The sequence below is a fragment of the Numida meleagris genome, chromosome 9, assembly GCF_002078875.1.
Source record: "Numida meleagris isolate 19003 breed g44 Domestic line chromosome 9, NumMel1.0, whole genome shotgun sequence".
NCBI lineage: Eukaryota > Metazoa > Chordata > Aves > Galliformes > Numididae > Numida > Numida meleagris.
Genome location: NC_034417.1, coordinates 7,466,327 through 7,487,706, shown reverse-complemented (window position 1 = coordinate 7,487,706; position 21,380 = coordinate 7,466,327). Strand labels below are relative to the sequence as shown.

General features: G+C 38.9%; 2 protein-coding genes across 10 annotated transcripts in view; both read right to left on the bottom strand.

Annotated features, from left to right (window-relative positions):
- RSL24D1 (ribosomal L24 domain containing 1) lies at positions 3,323–11,576 on the bottom strand. Its single transcript, XM_021407205.1, has 6 exons — positions 11,419–11,576; positions 7,664–7,777; positions 6,457–6,529; positions 5,580–5,643; positions 5,016–5,101; positions 3,323–3,705 (listed from the first exon to the last, which is right to left on the bottom strand). The coding sequence occupies exons 1-6, from the start codon at positions 11,497–11,499 to the stop codon at positions 3,632–3,634; spliced, it is 492 nt and encodes a 163-aa protein (XP_021262880.1). The 5' UTR covers positions 11,500–11,576; the 3' UTR covers positions 3,323–3,631.
- The window catches only part of RAB27A (RAB27A, member RAS oncogene family), a 31,977-nt gene continuing 23,516 nt past the window's right edge, over positions 12,920–21,380 (bottom strand). For all 9 annotated transcript variants that reach the window (XM_021407204.1, XM_021407197.1, XM_021407196.1 and 6 more), the window contains 4 exons: positions 20,234–20,319; positions 19,394–19,497; positions 18,529–18,652; positions 12,920–15,244 (listed from right to left, as the gene is read on the bottom strand). In XM_021407204.1, the coding sequence (XP_021262879.1) occupies positions 15,046–15,244; positions 18,529–18,652; positions 19,394–19,497; positions 20,234–20,319 (513 nt within the window). In that variant the 3' untranslated portion in view covers positions 12,920–15,045. The remainder of the gene's footprint in view (positions 15,245–18,528; positions 18,653–19,393; positions 19,498–20,233; positions 20,320–21,380) is intronic.

Below are 21,380 nucleotides of genomic sequence, written 5' to 3'. Positions count from 1 at the left end.
CAGAATTTGGACTGTTTATTACTGATAACAATTTTTTCTTAAAAACAATCTTCAGTATTTCTCTGCATAAGGCCTAAAAATTTCAGATCTAATAATAGCCAGACAGACAGCAAGCAGATTCAAACAATTTTATCAGCGGTTGATTTATTTCTGCTGTCTGCTCCCTCTGGTCGCAGCTCAGTACAACCCATAAATAAGTCAGGCTGGGAAAGGAGATTGAATTTTTGAGAGCAGAACAGTAATTGAGGAATCGAACAGCCTGGAGGTTGAAATATTTTCTCTTGGGACAGAAGCCTTCGGACCTATTAGCAGCTGTCTATATTGCTTTTCCAACCACTGACACATATGTCCACTTCAACATACTGAACTGATTTATGTTTCTTTGTGTTGCGAAAGGACAGATCTTGTGTAGGTGCTTGGGGCTCCATCACTTTTACTGTAAAACTGCACATTTCTGAAGTCAGTTAGCTATGTAAGCTACAACACACGCACCTGCAATTTATTGCACCAGTCACCATCAAGTTTCTCTTGGGAAACTGTTTTTCAATATTTAAAAGGCATCCAAGCAAATCTAATATTTTGGAGGTTAGAAAAAACAAGGCTTCTAAGCTGCATACAGTTATAGGAAAATAAACATTTTCAACATGCATTGACTATATCTGACACCTTTTTGTTTCTCAACTTGCTGCAAAATTGACATTAGGCACCAGATCTCAGGGACTTCTCCCTGGCACAGCACTGCTAGCCGGGTGCCTCAGGACCACGGGAAGGCCCCTCCCTCAGGAACATCTGCACACCTTCAGCATAACCTGGTCACACAGACAGCAGAAATCTCCATTTTTTCAGACTCTTTTAGTCAGCATTTGAAAATAAATGACAAAGGAAAGCCTGAAAAGGTTTTTGCTTTAAGAAAAAAAAAGCAACCGGAACAGAAACATCCACCGACCACTGACAGCGCTGACTCGACCAAAATTTTTACCAAAACCCAACAAGGTTCCACAAGGAGCAATGGATCACCAAACCGATCGATGACCAATTGTGAAAAGAAACATCTCCAGATGTTACCTCTTACAAAGCCACAGAGGACTCTGCCAAGCACCGTTGGTGACCTTTACCTCAGGGAGGCGGTGCCCCCCCACCCGGCGCTGCACCACAGCGCTGTGCCGCCATCTTAGTGACAGCCCCGTGTGGATTACACAGCCCAACTCACAAAATTAAACACATCTCTCCACCTCCCACTAATTGTGTGTCCCACAAAACCTAAAGCAAACGTAATTTCTACGGTGTCAATCAGTGCAGCACTCCACTGCTCACGGATACCCTAGCTACTTGTACTCACAGGGTGCTCACAGCAGGCTTCAAGCCGCTGCTCCTCAGGGAAATGGCGTACCTGCACGACAATGGATAACTGCCGCGCTAACTTTCCAGCAGCCCTTGCTTGCAATTATACTGTTATGCAGTGAGTTAGAAGGAGCCACACAGGTTAAGCAATTCATGTAACCAGCAGGAAGCTTCAGATGTATTGCTGAAGTGTATCTCCCAAATGGCTCTCCTCATAACAGTGCACAGACCTTCAGAGCACACAAACAAGCATCCTAAGCATTGCAGCTCATTTAAAAATATGTGGACAGAAAAAACACTATGACATTTAATGTTAAAAAATCCTCATACAAAGAGTTATTTATAAATAGTGCACATCAAACAAGATTCATTACCTTTCTCTGCATAGCATACTTAATCTATTACTTACCTTTGAAGAAAATTAAAAGTTGGCACTCACTGAACATTAATCACTTCTTTAAAAATAAGCAAAAAAAAATCTGTAATTAGTTTTTAGAAGAAGTATCCCACTTCCAGGATTAAGGAAAAAATTAAATACTTACACTGTAAAGCAAATCCAGTAATGCTTTAAAATTAATGGGAAACTTTCATATTTAGAACATATATTTCACGGACCATTAAACCAAAATCTATAGGCTGGACACTTTGAAACATACAAACTATTTCCAACAGTTAGAAGACCAAATAATCCCTGCCTTCCCTCCAAATCTCTGTCAATGAATGCAAGGATAAATATTAATAGACTTCACTGAAAACTAAACAGCTTATAAAACAGAAAGCTACCCTGCGGAGAAGACCTAGCATTACTTTTTTTTTTCCTTAGGTTTCTGTAACACAGTTCCAAACCCACAAATACTACAAATCAGTGGTTGTCTCTCAATTTTTAAACTGATCTCATTGGCACTTACCCTCTGCTCTCCTTGAACCCAGACAGTTAACAAACTGGAGGAGGAAAGGCAATTAAACATCTTTGTAATGCTCCTTCTTTTGCCATATTAAATCTCAAATCAGACCCAGTTCCCACTACAGCAATCTCAATTACTTAACTCCCTGGCTGGATATAAAATGCACTTTTTCAGCTGCTCAGGAAGCCAAACAAGTTGCTTCACTGAAAATTATTTCATGAAAATGTGAAATTATATGTTTATATTACTAGAACTTTTGTCTCATATAAATATGACAAAGTTTTTTAAACATGAGAACATAATTCACAAATCAAAAGATGAAAAATTCAGCATAATAGCTACTTATTTCACACACTCCCCATTGCCTCTCTTAATATGTTCAAATACAGCTTTCCTGAGCCACACAATACACAAGTAGGCGGTAGGAGGTTTACCAATTGGTACAGCACATACTCAAGTTTGGAATAGAACTATAAATTATTATTTTACAGGGCAATTAGCACTGACAAATGTTATTTTAAATACTTTTGAAAAGCTTCTCTAATCACACAGTTGTAGATAAACTGTCTGCAGATTAAAAAAGCAGAGTATTTATCTCAGTACTGATGAAACACTGCATAAATACCACCATGCTATGCAAATACCTACACTTAGCATAAGTTTCCTTTCTATCAAAATAATCCTGAGCATTAGGAAAAAACAGTCAATGTGTGACTTATTCAGCAGCTCAATCATCCTCATCAAATTTGAATTTCAGTAGCTCAGGAGGATGGCAGTTCCAACTTCAGACTGGATGCGATCAGTTACTGTTTTCCAAATGGCAGTAAGTCCTACATACAAGTTAGCGTTGCTAGGTCAACTGCACTGTAATCTTGAGGAGGCTGACTTTAAGAGGAAATAAAACAAATACAATCTGTATTCATAACAAACTGAACAATTTTCCCAAAGACAAGAGTGAAAATAAATCTTCCCCTCTGCACTGAAGAAAAATAATACAACCAGCCCCATCTTGTTACCATTAATATACACTCTTAACTGCTTTTACCACCACAGAAGAACAGACAAAATAACAAATGTCTAGTACCAACATCTTTTATCAGAGAAAGGGAAAATTACATTTTCTTTCTGGATAACAAACAATACATATCTCAAATAACATACTTTATTTTTCATCCTGTTGACAAGGTTTTCAAGAATTAGATAACTGTAATTACTGTACAAACCATTATCACCTTATTTTGTTTTATAACAACAAAAATAATCCTATCTCTATTACTGAATCTTGCTATTTTTCTTCAATTGCAAGCACAGTTCTGAGTGACTCCAGGTGAAACATTAAGCAATTATTAATTGCTGACGAAATGACAATAAGAAATACAAGCATTTCAAGAGTCTTCTTCCATGGCCACATCCTCTTGTAGCTTCTGCACCATTTTCTCCTCCAGTTGTTTTGGTTTGCCTTCAAAACAAAGAAATATTAAATTTAAGATGTCTCAACAGGTAAAACAGCCACAACTTAGTGAGCAGTTGTTTAGCAATAAACCCATCAAGCTTAGAACTACTTATTGTTAACTTCCATCACCACCTGAAATTATAAAATAATTGTTATAATAGAAAAGCTGATACCACTGTTTTACAAAATCTAAAATGTAACCAACGTATTTTTTTCATCTAGTATGACAAGTTTCAATATAGCTAGCAACACCTAGCAGAACTTTGCATAGGAAAAAAAAAAAAGCATTAATTTTAAGAGACTAATGGCCTTTACACACTCATGATATATAAAGATTGAAGCCCTCCTGAATGCTGAATTGGGTGGCAATAATGTTAGTTTTAAATAACATTACTGAAAAGAAAAACAAAAACAAAAAACAAGATTGACATTTGATTCTGCTCTCTTTCATTCAAAAGACTGAAGAGGAAACTGTTGTTTGAGAAATAGATGCACTCCGTGTTAGAGTGCATCATTCACTTACCATAAAGTCAAAAAAGGAAGAAAAAAAAATTAAGTCTAAGTATACCCTGACAAAAGTCTGCTTTGCACACATACAATCACACTGCAACTAACGCAAACATATAAGTTGAAAAAAAGTAACAGAATTCTAGTTAACATCTAATAATGTATCTCACATCCAACTGAGACAAAATCACTAGTAATTTTTATAAAACAAGAACTAACAGATATTTTTTTCCAACTTCTCTCTATTACAGTGTTCCATTAGCTGTTTTTTTTTAATAAATCATTTTAAATTCATTTTTATCAATATAATCTAACACAAACTAGCACTTGCAATAAGGAGTTTGGAAAAAGAGAAAATTATTTATGAGGAACAGGTATCCACAACCAAAAGCCAATTTAAGAATTCAGTTCACAAACAAAGAACATATAAAATTTTACGTGTAGTAGGCAGAGATTTTAGTGAAATTAAGTAAAAATAACATTATATTAAAAAAGCTAAGATTACACTGTAGAAGAAGTGTTCTCATACAAGTTTCAATACACAGTGAACTACAAAACATCTACATTTTCACAATTAGCTAACAAAAAAACCTGATCTATCTACTGTATTTCCTATCAGTCAATGATACCGCTCTTCTATAATGGCAAGAGATGTCCTCTACATTCAATAGCCAAATTAATTGTAAAAAAAAAATTGCATACGGTTATTCATCAGTGGAATAAGACATAGCAAAAAAAAAAAACCAGTATCCATCACAAAATTGTATACACAAGTCAGCCTAACCAAACCAGATACATCAAGCTCTTACCTGCATGTGGAGCACGAAGAAGGTGGATGTTCTGTTTGACTTCTTTGATGTCTTCTGCCTTCTGCAATTCTTTGCTCTTCTTTAATCTATCAAGGAAAGAAATTATATTACCTTCAAAAAAGGTGGTGCATGTTTTCCATTTAAAGCAAAACACATATTTAGCTGAAGGTATATAATGGAAAATAACTCTTGTAAGGAAATAAAGGCAAAAATTATTTGAAAACTAATTCAAATATACATTGAACACAAAATCAGAAAGAAAAAAAAAAAGCCAGCACTGTATTAACTCTTACCAGAAATATGTCTGAGACTCCAAACCACAAACAATGAAATACTTTACTACCACTATGCGTTCAAAAGCTACATTTCCTTTTACAGTCAATATAGCACAGTAGTTAGGTAGCAGAGCAGAATCCACTCAAACTATTTTCTCCCATTGTTTTGACTGCTGTATATGTACAAAGCAAAGAGCCTTTTAAAACTCTTGTTCATTATTGCTCTGGAAAGACTGAATTTCTAACACAGATGTGCAAGAGCTCTCATAATACAAATACATTTGCTCACCTGTTCATAATAAATCTAGCTTGGCGTTTTTGCTTTATTTCCTCCACCCTCTTCATTGCATCAACTGAAAAGAAGTAGAAGTTGCTTTAAGCAAAGCATGCTCACATACAGTTGAAAATACATGCTTTTTTAGCAGAGCGCATTCCAACTACCAGGAATCATATTTAAAACTTAGTAACATTTTCACCTATGTGCCTACACGTATTTTCTGCAGTTAAGCATTACAACAAAAGACTTTACCTGAAATTAAATGCAAGTTACCATCTGCCCCTTTGTAGCATTCATTCTTGACTTACAAAGTAACTCTTCCATTTTATATCAATTATTTATAAAACAAACTACAGCGTTTTATATTTAAATATATTTTATAATTTAAAATAATTATTTAAATATTTTATATTTATAAATAAACACTGGCATCAGTGGAGAAGGCTTACACTGAGATTCTCTAAGAAAGCCAGAGAACCACTAAGGTTTTTCAAACAATTCAAACTAGATTAATGCTACATCTCATTTTCCAACCAGTATCTGAAAAAAATCAAACCTAGTGAAAGCCCACACCTGTTCACAACTCATACGTGCTCCACATCCAAAAATCTAGACACGATTCCAGTAATTCCAAAGAACAATCATAGAATCGCTCAGGTTGGAAAGGACTTTCAGGATCATCAAGTCCAACTGCAACCTAACCATACTACCCCAACTCTAACAACCCACTGCTAAATCATGTCCCCGAGCACCGCATCCAAACGGTTTTCAAACACAGTCACTGCAAAATGTAAATACTCTAACTTGTCTCCCGAAAACATGGTCTTAAGAAGTAGAAGTTGACTTCTCAGTTTTTTTCTTTTTTTTTCTCCTATCTAAAATGACTCACCAGTCTTGTTCCACAACTCTCTCTGGTATTTTACTGGTTCATTTCTACGTTTTTCAAATTCAAACGAATTATCCTGTATTAAGAAAGAGCAAATTCAGATTATATACAGAAACATATTTAGATCAATACATTCTTATTGCAGCACTCAAGTACTAGTATTTTTGGTGGGTTTTTGTTTGTTTGTTTTAGAATATAAATTCCTGAATTTTAAAGATCTTTAGGGATTACTAAATCAGAAGGCAACACATGAAAGTGTTCCACATCACAGTGTCAGAAGCCACAGAGATTTGTGTGAAGAGAACTGTTTACTAAACCATCTTATTTAACCGTCTTCTTTTTAACGAGACAAAGAGAACAGAGAAGTTCTATCATGGAGTAGAAACTACAGAGCAGACTAGACATATAGAAGGCAAAACTGAACACGTGTAGAGTCAAGGAGCATATACTGCAGGTCAAACTAGTGTTACCCAACAGCCTCCAGTTTTGAAAAAGTTCAAAAATAAACCATTTTATTTTAATATTGAAACAATATAAACTAATTAGAAATTGTGAAATATTTTAATTGATGACACTGGGAGGTTTGGGACAGTCTGATGGGAAAGGCCATACTGTTTTCCTTTTTAGGGGCAGGGGGGACATACTTGGTTTTAAACCGACTTCATCTGAGGATTCTTCCCAGCCCACAGGCTCTTATTTTTTGTCATGGTAAATGGTTCAGACCAGCTGGTAATCTTCACTTCAGGTAAAGACAGCTCCAATGAAGGCTACAGTATTTATTAGCAAGAAATGGCATACACACACAAGCTATACTGCATTATAAAATGAATATTAGGTTTTTATGATGGGGAAACATCTGCAGGCCATTCTTTTTTTTCCAAAAAACTGACTAACGTTCATTTTTACCATATCAAGTCAGTGGAGAATTTGTCCTAAAGTGAGTCAGCTTTTACCTATTCATAACATACAGCATCATTTTGTGTCATGAGAACGCACCACAGAGTAAAAAGAAATCCCTTAAGAGCACAGATGTTCTAAGTCACACATCTTACCTGCATGTACAAACTAGTACTGCCTCACACTGACCAACAAACCATCTTAATTCCAAACCTGAGGGGACAGACTGACGGTGTCCTCAGTCACTTGGAGGGGATGAATAAGCCAGTCCCTCAGAAATACCTTGTGTCACATAACAAATTCATCTCCTTACCACTGTCAATTCTTTGCCAGCTGCTTTTCGGAATGCTTTGGTCCATCTGATCTTTCTTGGATTTCGCTTCTTTTTAAAGTTTTTGTGGCACTTTGATTTGCAGAACCTAAATATCTGAAAGAAGGGTGGGGTAGAGAAAAAAAAAAAGAAACCTTGGAGTCAAATCACATTATTCCTGCCCAAATGCAAGCACAGCACTGAACACCGAAGTTTCTATAGCATACAAAAAGAATCATCTTTCCAAAAGTCAATACTTGTGCTACATTTCAACAGAACCTTGTACACAAGAACTAAATCAATAAATTTCCTTTATTATGTCTATTGATGTATTTCACTCTTAGCGTAATGTTTAGCTACAGCAAGTTTCATTACATGCCAGTCTGCTGCAATTAACAAATTAGGCAATCTAAGATACTCGGTATCAGTACAATTTCACATGTCGGTCTCCTCATCCGGAGCTCCCAAACAATACAGCACAACCATGCCTTCAGTGACAAGGTGACAAACAGCAGAATATGAATAAGGAGAGCAGCCAGAAAGCAGTGGGAGCAGAAGCAAGATGAAAGGAAGATGGATGCACCAATGTCTGAATGTTCAGTAGTCCTCTCTAACTACAAAAAACGTTGGAACCCATTCATAGTTTAGAAAGAGAGCACAAGGAGAAAATAGAAGGAGTGGCATCGCCCATAATTACGTGAACGCCAATCGTTTTGTTTCTCTGATAAAGTTTTTACTCATGAAACAATTTCAAGCACCGTTCTTGTTTTTTTCTTTATAAAGTCACTTTCACAGCTGTCAGTGCCATGCACAAACACAGTTAAGCTGATTGTAAATAAAATACAGCAGAGTTGTGAGAATTATCATCTGCAAAAAAAAAGATAAAACCAAACCTGTACTGTGAATAAATAATTTTCTACACCTGTCAGCACTTTTTAGACACAGAGCCATCCTGACAACAAAAAATCTTCACACCTCTCATTTTTTCAATGCAATAATACATCAAAAAAAAAAAAAAAAAATTTCTTATCTTGGGCTGAACTTACTGAAATCAGTTACAGCACATACCACATCACTAGCTGGCCGTTTTTCACTGCTTTTTCTTGCACCCATTTTTCTATCTGTTCTATAGATGTCTACATATTGGTACGTACAGTTACTCCACTCATCTACTGAAGTGAATTAGAATGATTTCTTTTTACTGTCGTGTCAATACATGTGAATTTGTGGGGCTATATCTGGCTGAATAATAAAGATGGACACAAAATCCCTACATCTGTCTGCAACCATTTCCTTGGCTTGAAATCCAAGAGAAACATGGCAACGCCTGCTTTGTTCTTCGTATCACAGCTCCATCAAAATCAAAATATTCTTGTTCCAATAGGATTGTACCACTCTAAACTCTAAACTGCAAAATTCAACACATGAAGAATTACCAAAATTAGTTCAAATTAAACCACAATCTTGAAGTCAACAATGTATGACAGCATAACTCCAGATCTCGGATGGGTACTGAATTGAAAAACAACAAGAAACAGTTTAATATTCATTTTCATAGTAAAAGATAAAACACTGTCTTCAATATTGTTAAGCACCACTGAAAATACCACTAAATTTCCAGTGGTTAAATACTACTAAATGCTTTGTTGTTCAAGAAGACTTTTCATTAAATATGACCTTTTAAGGTAATTTATTTCATACAGTGACCTTAAATTGCAAATGACTTATATTTTCCAAGTCACTGTTGTATTTAATTTAATCTACATAGTTCATTTTCAATAATTTAAATCAAAACTCGAAGGAAAAAGGATAATGTTAAATATTTGGTGCAACCTGGTAGCATCCATTTCATCCTCTGTAAATTACCAAGAAGTGGTAAACAGCTGAAGAGAGCTCCTTATCAAGAGGGTTCCCAATACCGCTTAATGAACTACACAATGACATCATGAAATACAGCACAGAAGGAAGTTACCATAGAGAAAATGTCTCTCTCATCCTGCCCACGAAACGTTAGCTGTTGTGTATTAGTACACTTCCTTACGTGGACAAGCATGAGTTATTTAGTTCTCAAGTTGTTATGAAATCTGTAATAGTTACCAAAAGCTGACCTTAGGATCACAGGAATGAACCTGTAACAAAAGAGCTTCTGTTGTACTCATAACTATCATTTATTTTATTGTCTAACTTTGGATCCCACTCTGCCACTCCCAGTTCAGAATACCTTTCTTAAAAGTAATCATTAAAAAAAAAAAAATGCTGTATTTCAATTTTGTAACTATGTTATGCCAGACTCATTTTAGGCATCTGTCCTTGCCAGCCACAGAAGCATCTTATGTTTATCCAGGTGATGTTTTCAGGTCTGCTAAAGATGCATAAAAGGAACTTCACTGTCAATAGCATTCACTTAAAGTATTATTGAAAATAGATAACAAAACACGGAGCTACAAAGAACCCTGTCCCCAACTCTATCCCAACAAACTGCCTCACGTCCAGCTGACATCTTCCAGTCAAAAGGAGTAGGAAACGAGATGTCATTAAGATAAGAAAGGAAAAAAAGAAACACGGTCATGAAATGGTTTGTGTTGGAAGGGACCTTAAAGCCCACCCAGTCCCAACCCCTCCCATGGGCTGGCTGCCACCCCCCAGACCAGGCTGCCCAGGGGCCCACCCAGCCTGGCCTCAGCACCTCCAGGGATGGGGCACTCACAGCTCTGGGTGGCTTGTGCCCAGGCCTCACTGCCCTCTGAGTTAAGAACTACTTTCTAACATCCAACCTAATTCCCCCTTTTAGTTTAAAACTGGTTCCCCTTGTCTAATCGTATCTGCCCATGTGCCATCAGGCTCCACCTTGTAAAAGCTCCCTTTAAGTACTGACATCGTATCTCTGATTCGAGTTCTTAATCTTCCATAAATGTAAGCACCACGTGAAGTGCCCTGAGCTGTCCAGTATCCAGACCAGAGATGAAACTAAAGAATACTCTAAATAACATTCACTGTCCTTGAGTTTTTGAAAACCTGACTTTCTCACAACCTTAACCCCGTGTCCAGTTAATAGTTGCTTCCAAAGAAATTCAACACAACATATTAATTCCTTATTAATCATCCTCAAATAGTTATGTTTTTACATTCCCTCGTCATGGGCTTTCACCTTAGCTCTACTAAACCCGCCGCTCTCGTGCTTCCTGAGGTGACCTGCACGCAGCTGACCCACCCCGCGCTGACAGCCGTAACACCCCGCCGAACCTCGCGGCCGTTCCCCGGGAAAGGGAGCTGCGTCCGGCCGGATCACCCCGGCTCCCAAGGCCGTGGCTCAGATGGCGGCGCGGCCGCGCCGGTATCGGTTCTGACATCTCGGCAGCGGAAGGAAGCGATCCGGGCAAGCTTCATTTCACACCGGGGTCTGCAGTGCCCTGTGGGCGCGGTACCGAGCAAGGCAGAGCCTAGGACGCCGCAACGCTGCGCGTACACAGCTGTCACGCCGACGCGAAGTCCGAGCCGCTATGCGCGTCTTGTTGTGACAGCCACAATTGGACGCGTCACATCACATCGGCGCGGCAGTCGCTGCCCCGGCTGAGCGCCCCGGGAGGGCTGTACCCACGGCCCAGCGCCGGCTGCCCGCCCCGCACACAGGCCTGCCGGCAGCGCGGAGCCCGCGGCCCTCCCAGGCAGCACGGGCCGCCGCCGGAGCACGCGGAGCGCACCAGGCCCGGGCAGGATTCCGGTAGGCCCGTGCCGGCTTCCCGTCCTCACGGCAGTACCTTGCAGTCGTTGCGCACGAACATGACACCGTGGCCCGGGTAGATAGGCCCGGAGCAGAAGTAGCACTTCTCGATCCTCATGGCTGCGCCGCGCCGCGCCGCTCCGCAGGCCCCACCGGAAGCGCTCGCTCAGCGGACCGGAAGCGGCTGTGCGCACAGCGCCCCCTGGCAGCCGCAGGGCGCCAACGCCGCAGCGAAATGGGGTCGGTGCGGACCGGAGCGGAGCTGTGGCGGGGCACGGGCGCCCTCTGCTGTGCGCACAAGGCCAGGGCAGCCCGGAAATCCGGGAAGGCCCAAACGCCGTGTCCTGGGCCTACCTGGAGGTTGGGTCCGGAGAGGTCTCCCCGTCAGCTCTAGGGCAGACACAGAAGGTGGCAACCCAGCTGATGGGCAGAAATGGCAGAGACACACACAAAGCAGTTTCGTGAAGGAAGGTATGAAGACAGCAAGTTCACAACTGGATGCAAAAAACAAATAGGAGTGAACGCATTTGCTTAGGTCTAGGGCAGCTGTGCCTTGCATTATGCAATTGCTGTCCTTTGTCTTCAGGTTAAGCTTTTGTCCCCGTGACTCAAAGAGCATACAATTGGTTGGAAGAGACTGCTAGACGTCTTCTAGACCAAACTCCTGTTCAAAGCATGACAAGTTACGCCACGTAGCTCAAGGCCCCATGCAGCTGAGGGTGCGTTTCCTTCTAAGATGGAGATTCACTAACCCCTCAGGGCACCTGTTCCAATTTCTGATTCCTTGTGGCTATGTGCTCTCATTAGCAACTTTCTCAATGTCTTACAAATATGGAAGCGTCTGCTCTACTCTCTTCTATGGGTTGGGCTGCTTCTGGCCTCACCCAGGATGCACCAGCTGCCCCACCTGACTTGTTTGGTCAGTGCCAGGCGGGAACGAGAAGCTCTGCAGCCAGAGCAGGGAGTTTACATGCATCTAACCTAAAAAAAGCTGTAAGGTGTGGGGACAGCTGCACAGAAGGACACAGATGTTGAACTGATGACAACGAGTCATGCCACAATTCAGTTCAACAAATGCTGACAAACCTTAGAGCAGGAATGTTTAATCATTTTATATTAATAAGAAATCCTGGGACGAAACATCTTAATGCAAACGCTATTCAAAACTTTCTGTTCTATTACAGATCTCAACATTTTCAACTAACACTGCATGGAAAAAAATCTTTTCTTGAAATACCGTTTTCCTCATAACATCAAGTTATCTTTCCTTTTTAAAACCAGCAGCAGACTGGTAAGAATACTGTAACTCATTGTCAATAATAATTTAACATAACTCCTCATGAGAGCTAAGAAGACAACGAAAGAAGATTGAAGTGTGCCATGAGATTTAAGGCTTACATCAAAGCAATTTTATGGAGACTCTTCTTATACAGTAACTAGTTACATATAATATGCATGACAAAAATATTACAGTTATAGTATTTAATATCTAATACCCATTCCAAACATAAGTATCCAAAAGGATTTATTTTTATTTTTTTTTTTTTTAAACAGCATTTCAGTAGTCACTTAGCTCAGAAGTTGACTGCAATAGTCCTCACTGTTTTCAGGAACTGTATGCAGCTATAAACACAGGAACTTTCATTGAAGTTAATGCATGAGAAAGTTCCACTGCAACCCTCTGAAAAGCAAAGAGCTATATTAAAATAAATTCAGACACTTAAGTACACTGAAATGTATTTGTGTCCTACAGTAGAGTTTGATACTTGACTGGTCAGAAACATGATGATAACTTCAAAAGGCACTGAGTTAAACTACAGTAACTCTGGTCCACAAGCACTTTAGAATCTTGGTAATATGTAATAGAAAAAACTACATTTATTCAATATAAATTTCTTTAATCTTTATCCTAGCCCCAGAGTAGTCAAATTATATTGCACTTTTAAAATATTGTGTAGGTTATGATAAAAATCTAATATTTACATGTTGCTGTTAAAGAAGAATACATTACTTTGTAAAATATTTTAAGAACCAAGTTTTAACAATTATTCTTGCATTCTTAATATAACCAGAGGCTACGTATAATATAAAGGGTTTTTTTTTCCTCTTAGCTCCTATTCCAGAAACATTTTTGGTCCTTCAAAAAAATGTGTTACATTGCAATTCACGTTCATAACTGATACAGACATTTGCCTGAAATTGCAGTAGCCAAACAGACAGAATATTTAAATAAATAAATACACAATTTCTCAGTAAGTATCAGCTTTGGACTTCTGTAAACAAACTGCTGTGGAAAGTCTGTAAGAAGACTCAGTTTGGTATGTTGACTTTAATTGGCAATACTTGTGATTTATACAACCTCTGCCAGGATAGAAAACAAGTTCGTAGGCACATCTTATAAATCTGTCTTGAAAAAAAATACTGATTGTTCTTCAGGTTGTCATAAGAATAAATAAAAATGATTGAAGAATAACATGGTCCAGCAAAACCAAAATTGACATTCATGTGATCTGTAAGTGGAGAGGGGGAAGGAGCAACTCTATTCATTCTTAAACACAACCTAAAGGAAATTAACAACAATAAATGAATATGTGATAACCAAGATGTACAGGACACAGAAGTTGGCAGCAGAAAAGAAGCGTTATAAATTTATAGAAATACTGATTTAGACAGAACTGATATCTCAGCTGCATTTTGCCAGAAGACAATCAATCACTATTCATTTCTCAATCCATATTTGAAGAAACATTCCAAATCTGTGTTCGGTTAAAAAAAAAAAAAAAAAAGAAACCTCAGTACAAAGCACTATTTCAGATGAAATTTTGCTGACATCTACGTTACCCTACATTCCTGTTAAAACAATAGCAAAGAACGTAACAGATACACGCTTACGCCATTGACATATCAATATATGCATACATATGTTCTAGAAATTCAAATGATGTCAGGAGGTCTCACAGGCTGTGTTGATTATATTTTACATAGTACAGTTGTAGTTTAAATGTTCACATTTGTGACCTACCCAAAGCACCCTGTGCTTCTCTAGGAAGTTTCTCATTCTATGTAAAATATCTTTCTTTCGGCTTTCATCACTAAATACTGATGGCTTGAGAAAATAATGAAAACCTACTCAGAGGCCTTTGCAAAAGACACAAGATTTGCTCTCTGTGATTGTCACTGATTGATGAAATGATTAAATGTTTCTGTTGAAACAGACTCAAGAACCACGTTGGTAAGCTTGCTAGTTTGTAGACACTGAGAGTAGTCACGATATCTAATCTAAATGATTAATCTTTGGAGTTAATGGAGCCTTCAAAGAGCAAATGAAAATCCTTAATTCAGAAACCTACCTTTTCTTACTGCCCATACATAAAGATGCTTTTATAATTGTTAATTAGAAGTCCTCTCCTTCCCTTCCTTCCAAAGTAGAGAATTTAGGGAATGTGCAGTACTACACTGAACTGATGAACTTGTCTCATCACTAAAAAACTACATACCTTGCAAACAAAAGACAGTGTTGTTTGAGAGGAAAGCACAAAAATTATTATCAAGAGTAAATAATGCTCATTACTTAACTACAAGATGTGATTTGTCTATAAGTTAAACAGTTAAGCTGCAACTGTACTGTCATTTAGCATGTACATTAAATTTAATTGTAACTGAGTCAACAGCCACATTTGCCTTTTTCTTGCTCCTCACTCAATTGTTCTGTAGAGCTGTGCCCGTTGGAGCGCACTACCCCTTCTGGGATCCAGGATTTATCAACACACCGCTCCATGCGCTTCATGATGAGGTCGAGCAGTGTATCAATGGCTTTGCTTACGTTATTCCCATTAGCTGCACTGGTTTCAAAATATGGTATCCTGCAAAAGGCAAAAAACACAAATTTAAATCACAGTTCATATTCATAGGAGCATACTCAATACATCACTTTTGCCATATACTTCGAAATTGCACTAATAGTGTTACCATTCCTCCACAGCAGAGAGACACTAAGTGGCCAGTGGTCTGAAATGTAAAAGAAATGAATGAAATGTCTTACTCTGTTGGTAGGACAAAAGGGTGAGTATTAATTTACACCATGGAATCCACCTTTTACGCAGGCACTGGTCAGTACAAAGCCCCAAGGCTCAGTTCACCCATAAGAGATGGCAGTTTCTTTATATGGCCTTCTCTGAACAAGTGTTCTTTACTGATTTCTATCTACATCATCTAGGGTGTCCAGAAAAAGGGGAGTGCACATACGCAGTTCCCCTGCAGGCCAGGCAAAGGCTCCTAATACAGTATTCTTATCACTACAAATGGCGTCATGGAACTGGAGCAACAACTTACTTATTTTACAATGTCAGCAGCCCCAGTAGGGGAAGACTTTTACTCCTGCAGAAATCTCTCCAGCAGTGAAACTTCAGAGATAAGATATTCATCTTATTAAATTCAGCAACCCCTGCTCCCTTAGTGAACAGTCCAACTCTGTATACGCCCTCACCCACAGTAAATAACCTCATACAAACATGATGAAATGCAGACATGCTGCTTGGGAACCCAGATTTTGAGGGAAGCAGAAAATCCATGTTGCAATGGAGAGCACAAATAGGGTATTTTCTCCTCTCTCTTTATTGCCCTGAACACCCCATTTCTAGCACGACAGGAAAGTTGCAGACAGAGCTGGAGATAGAGAGAGAAAGGAGAAACCACAGAACTAGGGAAATGTACAAAATATACAAGTTTTTACAATGTGTTGTGATGAATCGACACAGCAGAAAGTACAAGACTGGTAAGTGAAAGCATTATCAAGACAAAGGGACGAACAAAGTCAGAAATAAAGCAAGCAAAGCAAGAGAGATTGCTCAAGGAAGACTGAAAACAAAGATCAGAGGAAGAAGCAGAACAAAAACTAGGACAAAGGAGTAAGAAGATAAGGATAATTATCTCCAGTGGACTATCACACACTTAAAGTGGTTGATGAGGAGGAAGCAACCTCATCATCAAGGGAATTGGGAAGATGGTGATAAGTAAATAAAAAAAACATAGCGGGTGTTGATTTCACCCAACTGGAAGCTAGTTACAGATGTAAAAATAGAAGTACAAGCAGTAACAAATGTAAACACATGCAGGACATTTGCCCTGTGAGAAACCATTAGGTTAATGAAATTTAATTCCAACTTCTGCCTGAAGAAAATTCAACGTGCCAAAACTGTGAAAGTGCACCTTCCTGCTATCGTACTTCTGGCTGCACATTTAACCAGTATGTGAATTTACTTTTAAGGATTTTTACAGAGAGTAAGGTATGTAGAACTCCCCAGATTCATAGCACTGTCTTTGAAAAACCTTCTGTCTGAGCCAGCAGGGAAATTTTCAAGCAAACATGCAGGTACTTTCCCCCAGTCCATCTCTCCATATTTTGGAACTGGTACAGCAGGTGGCTTCCTGCAATTCTCCTGCAAACCTCTCCTTTTTCTAGTGAACTTCTGAAAGGTGGTATTTCAACATACTCAGACCACCTATACCTTTGTTAACAAAAGGTTGTGGACACCTTAGTATTGAAAATATACTGCTACTTTTCATTATTGTTGAGGGTCTGGACGTTTCCACAGAAAGGCTGCAGGCTTTGACCTTCTGCTCACCACAGGGTCGTGCCAGACCAGCAGCACCAATGTTGCCACCTGCATGAATTAATTCTACACTTCATAACTAGAAAGACTCAGTGAATTTGCAAGATCCATGGAGTGGTCAATAACATTGTATTACTGTCTCAGTGTCTAGGTCTCCTGTAGCCATTTTCAAAACACATCACTCACCAGCACAGAAAGGGGATACTGAGTATCTCACAATTTTGTTACTGGAAGACTGCTGCAGTCAGATTTAGCTTGCATCCTCTCAGAAACATTTGGAAAAGTGCGTGGCTCCTGGTAGCTCAATGCCACAGGGCAGCAACCCCATTTGCTTCTACTAAATAGTTTGCTGCTGATTTGCCTCCAAGGATACTTCAAGGTGAAGGAAAACTAGTTTCTGACTACGTGTGTGACAGAAAAATAGCATGGCACAGCAAGACTAGACCTGCAGAGCAAGACAATTACCATTAAGGACCCAGTGTTCACAGTATGTGTATTTTGTGAGCTTTACTTTGGACTTAGCTAGTCTAGTCCCCTGGAATCCCCCTGACTGATCAGAAGACAGACTACTGGTTGGAGCCCATCATCTAGTTTAGTTTTCATTTGAGAAGGAATCCAGTTCCCTTGCAAGAAGGCTGCTCCACTATGTGAATCAAACCATAATAAATGGATCAGAGGATTTCCTTCAAACATGTACTTCTGATTTATGCTAAACGCAAATCTAGTCCAGAGATGGGAACCATGGAAGAGTTTAGTGAAGTATAAGAGTACTATGGGATTAATTAGTATCTGATAGGAAGAAAGCTTTGCCACAGTTCCCTTAAGGTCACATGATCCTTGTCTGTGGGGATGCGCACAGGCTGTCTTCCAGCTGATTTGACTGCTGTTTCATTTTCACATTCTCTGGGAGAGTGTGAGAGTGCAGACGTCTGCACAAAAACAAACAGCTGAGCCTTTTGAGGCTATGTGACTAACAACTCAGCTAAGTACAGAGGATCTGCAGCCTAGACTACAACGGGTCTTCTGTGGGAACCCAGCACTCTGTAATTAGACTCTCCAAATGTCTGTGAAAAGGTCCCAAGGCTCTCAAAGAAACTGAGGCTGTACGTTTCAACTGTCAGGCCAGTGGGCAAGGGCTGCCCATCACGAGAGAACCAGGCTGTGTACCACAGAAAGCTTCAGCACAGGATAGAGCAAGTAATTAGACCACCATAACTCACCTGCCTTTTCAGCTAAAGTCTATCTTTTTTACCAGAATGTTTGTGAAACAGTTTACTTCACTTTTCCTTTGCCTACTGCCAAGGAAAGAAAATTAACCACCCTCTAGTGCAAGATTATTGCAATATTAAGCACAAATTCTTAGGTGATGCAGAAAACATTTATCTCTGACAGGAAAAAAAAAAGGTAGTATACGGGTCAGTTCAGTGTTCTAAAATACTTATTTGCACAATAATCTTCCATTCTACAGGAAGGACATTACAGAAAGCATTTAATTTTGCTTTAAACACACTAATAACTGGAAGGAAGTTACTTACCCATATTTTTCTGCAAGTTCCTTAGCCTCTTCTTCTTTCACCATTCGTTGGTCTTCCAGATCACTTTTGTTTCCACATAATACAATGTCGGGGTTTTCACAGTACGCATGCATTTGTAGCTGACCTAACAGCAACAGTATGAACAGGAGACATGACTTGCTGTCACACAAAGCTTACCAAGAATATTATCACATTTCAAAGGACACAAAGACCTTCAGGAAAATTACTTTTTGAAAAAAAGAGAATACAACTGTGTTCTGTTCTCTCTCAAGACTTCTGCAATTGCGCTGAGAAGCCAGGGAACAGGTAGACATCCACTATCACACACTCAGTGAACAAGCCAGGGGAGCAGAAGCCTGACAAGGTTGGCACACAATCCGTATATTTGTAGCTTAAGGAGTTATGCTCACCAAGCATCTTCACTGAGCTGCCAGAAAAAAGTCTAACACTTTCATCTCCTGATGGATGGCACAATGGGTTTGGGAACTGCTTCCCCTAAATACATCAGCCTAGTAACATTCACTTTCTCTTAAATTTTGCTGACAAAGCTTCAGATGAATCAAATACACTTTCCACAGACTTTAGGTACTGAACATTAGCCAAGTTGGGGATATGTTCCCTCAGCTTGCTAGGTTAAAGTGTGAGGTTAAGTAAGCAAAGCTGAATTTCAGGTAAGCGCTAGAAGCTCCCACTAGCAGCTATTACAATTGCAAATGGGACGTTTACTTTCTTCTTCCTCAGAAAGCTTCAAAACCCAGTATTTTCAGTTGTATTGCTCCGTGACACTGTATTTGCAAGAATAGCTCCCACCCACCACTGCAGAAATAAAAAGAAAGAAAAGAGATGAGAAAAAGAAGTGTCATACTTATCCAGTTCCTGACATTAAGGAAGCTTTGCTCATTTGTCAGATCAAAGAGTAGAAGAAACCCCATGGCATCTCTGAAGAAAGCAGTTGTTAAGCTACGAAACCTAGACAAGGAAAGCAGAATTATAAAGTTACTTTGAAAATATAATTGCAGAGAGTTGTGAAACTGAGGTAACTGAAGACAAGATGAGCCAGAAGAAAATATTTATCATAATTATTTTGTTGATGTAGGGACTGGATAACAGGAATTGCTAACATTACTATGGCCTAGTCCAGACCTAAGGAAGTCAAGGAAACATTTAAATAAAGCTCTCAGGCTTGACTGAAAGCTTTGTATTATACAGCATGCTTGCATCAAGATTCAGAAAAGAAAAAAATCAAACTTTGAAATTAAACTTGTTGCCACATACATCAGCTCTTGATTTTCAGCCAATCAACCACTAGGATGCTTGTCTTTTAGTAGCAAGTAGGAAAGAACCCCTGTGAAGTGATTTCAGAAGTCTGACTGTTTTAAGACTTTGGCATAGACACTTAAGTTTAGGATAAGAGAAAAGAAGAAAAAAAGCTTTAAAAACATCTATATGCATTAGCCATGAAAAAATAAGCTGAAGATAAAAAGCAACAATTACAGTTTTAGTGTTCTAACTTAATACAGTTGTAATTTAATGGGTACTCATAAGACACTTTTCATCACTGTCAAGCACTATATTAAATGGAATTTCCCATCCTGATTCATACAACTAAAAACTAACAATCACTAAGGAGAATCCACATACCCCATTCCATTTGCACCTAGCTTGGTAACATCTGCTTTACTTTCTGGTAGGAAGGAAAGCATACCTTTCCTGCCCTGCAGTATCCCAGAGCTGAAGATGTATCCTCTGTCCTCTGCCACCAACGCCATCTGGCCCGTTGGGTCTATACACCTGTAAAAGGGAAATTTGAGAGACAGAATGTTAGCAGTCCAACCTCTATGAAACGCTAAATAACTGACATTTGAAGTCATTAAATGCAGCAAAACTATCACTATCGATGCAAGGATTCCTACCTACAACTCAACTCCTTTATTTTAAGACAAAGGTAATGAGTTGCATTTCAATTTTGCATCTACTTTAATATTGAAATATAAGAGTAAAAGTGGAAGTGGAAAACCAGTTTCCAATAGACTTCACACTCCAAACAAACAGAGTGAGTGGGGGCCACTGAGTTCCCATTAGACAAGTTTATTTTTTGTATTTTCTATTTTTTACTGTTATCTATCCTGTCCAAGTGAAAACATAACTATAAGGGATCATGCAATCTGGCAGTATATGTGTAACACTAACAAAACCTCATTAGCAAACAGAATATACTCATGAAAATAATGGTGTATCTTTTTAGCTGTCAAATGATTGCTGAAAGTAATGGGTATAGATTTTGGGTCATAGATTCTAAAAGCAGACACTGGATGCTAACAATGAAAGCTGAGGAGTTTACTCCGCATGAAAATATAAATACAGGCATCTGTTAGCTTTGGAAGGATCCGTTAAAAATAGACTCATTTATTGTTTAGAACACTTCATGTTTTTCCCTTCAACTGTCATTGTACATAAGATTACTTGAGTTACAAATATTATCTTCAAAGATATATAAGCTTGCTGAATTTGTGGATTATATGAATCAGGTTGCAAAACATAAACCTTATCCTGAGTTATCAAATACTCTAACCAAGAAAATCCACCACGTGCACCATCTCACAAGAGGAATATGAATTTATTCAAGACACAAGTTTCACATCTCACAAAGACATTCACTCCTTCCACTACAGTGGTGCACATCATCCATTAAAAGCCAGTCTACACAATGTCCATTTCACCATCCCCAGCTATCACGTTGACCTAGCAAGTGTCATCACCAAACTGTATCTCGTAGTGCCACGTCCACACCTCCCAGAGCTGGGGAATCCATTACTTCCCTGGGCAGCCCATTGCAATGCTTAACCAGCCCC

What these genes read in the sequence shown, in the direction of transcription:
- RSL24D1 (XM_021407205.1), bottom strand. Translation starts at nt 11,499, where the DNA reads ATGAGGATCGAGAAGTGCTACTTCTGCTCCGGGCCTATCTACCCGGGC. An exon ending in GCTAGATTTATTATGAACAG is followed by an intron (nt 5,102 to 5,579) that starts GTGAGCAAATGT and finishes TTTCCTTGATAG; the next exon opens with ATTAAAGAAGAGCAAAGAAT. An exon ending in TCTTCGTGCTCCACATGCAG is followed by an intron (nt 3,706 to 5,015) that starts GTAAGAGCTTGA and finishes TTTGTTTTGAAG; the next exon opens with GCAAACCAAAACAACTGGAG.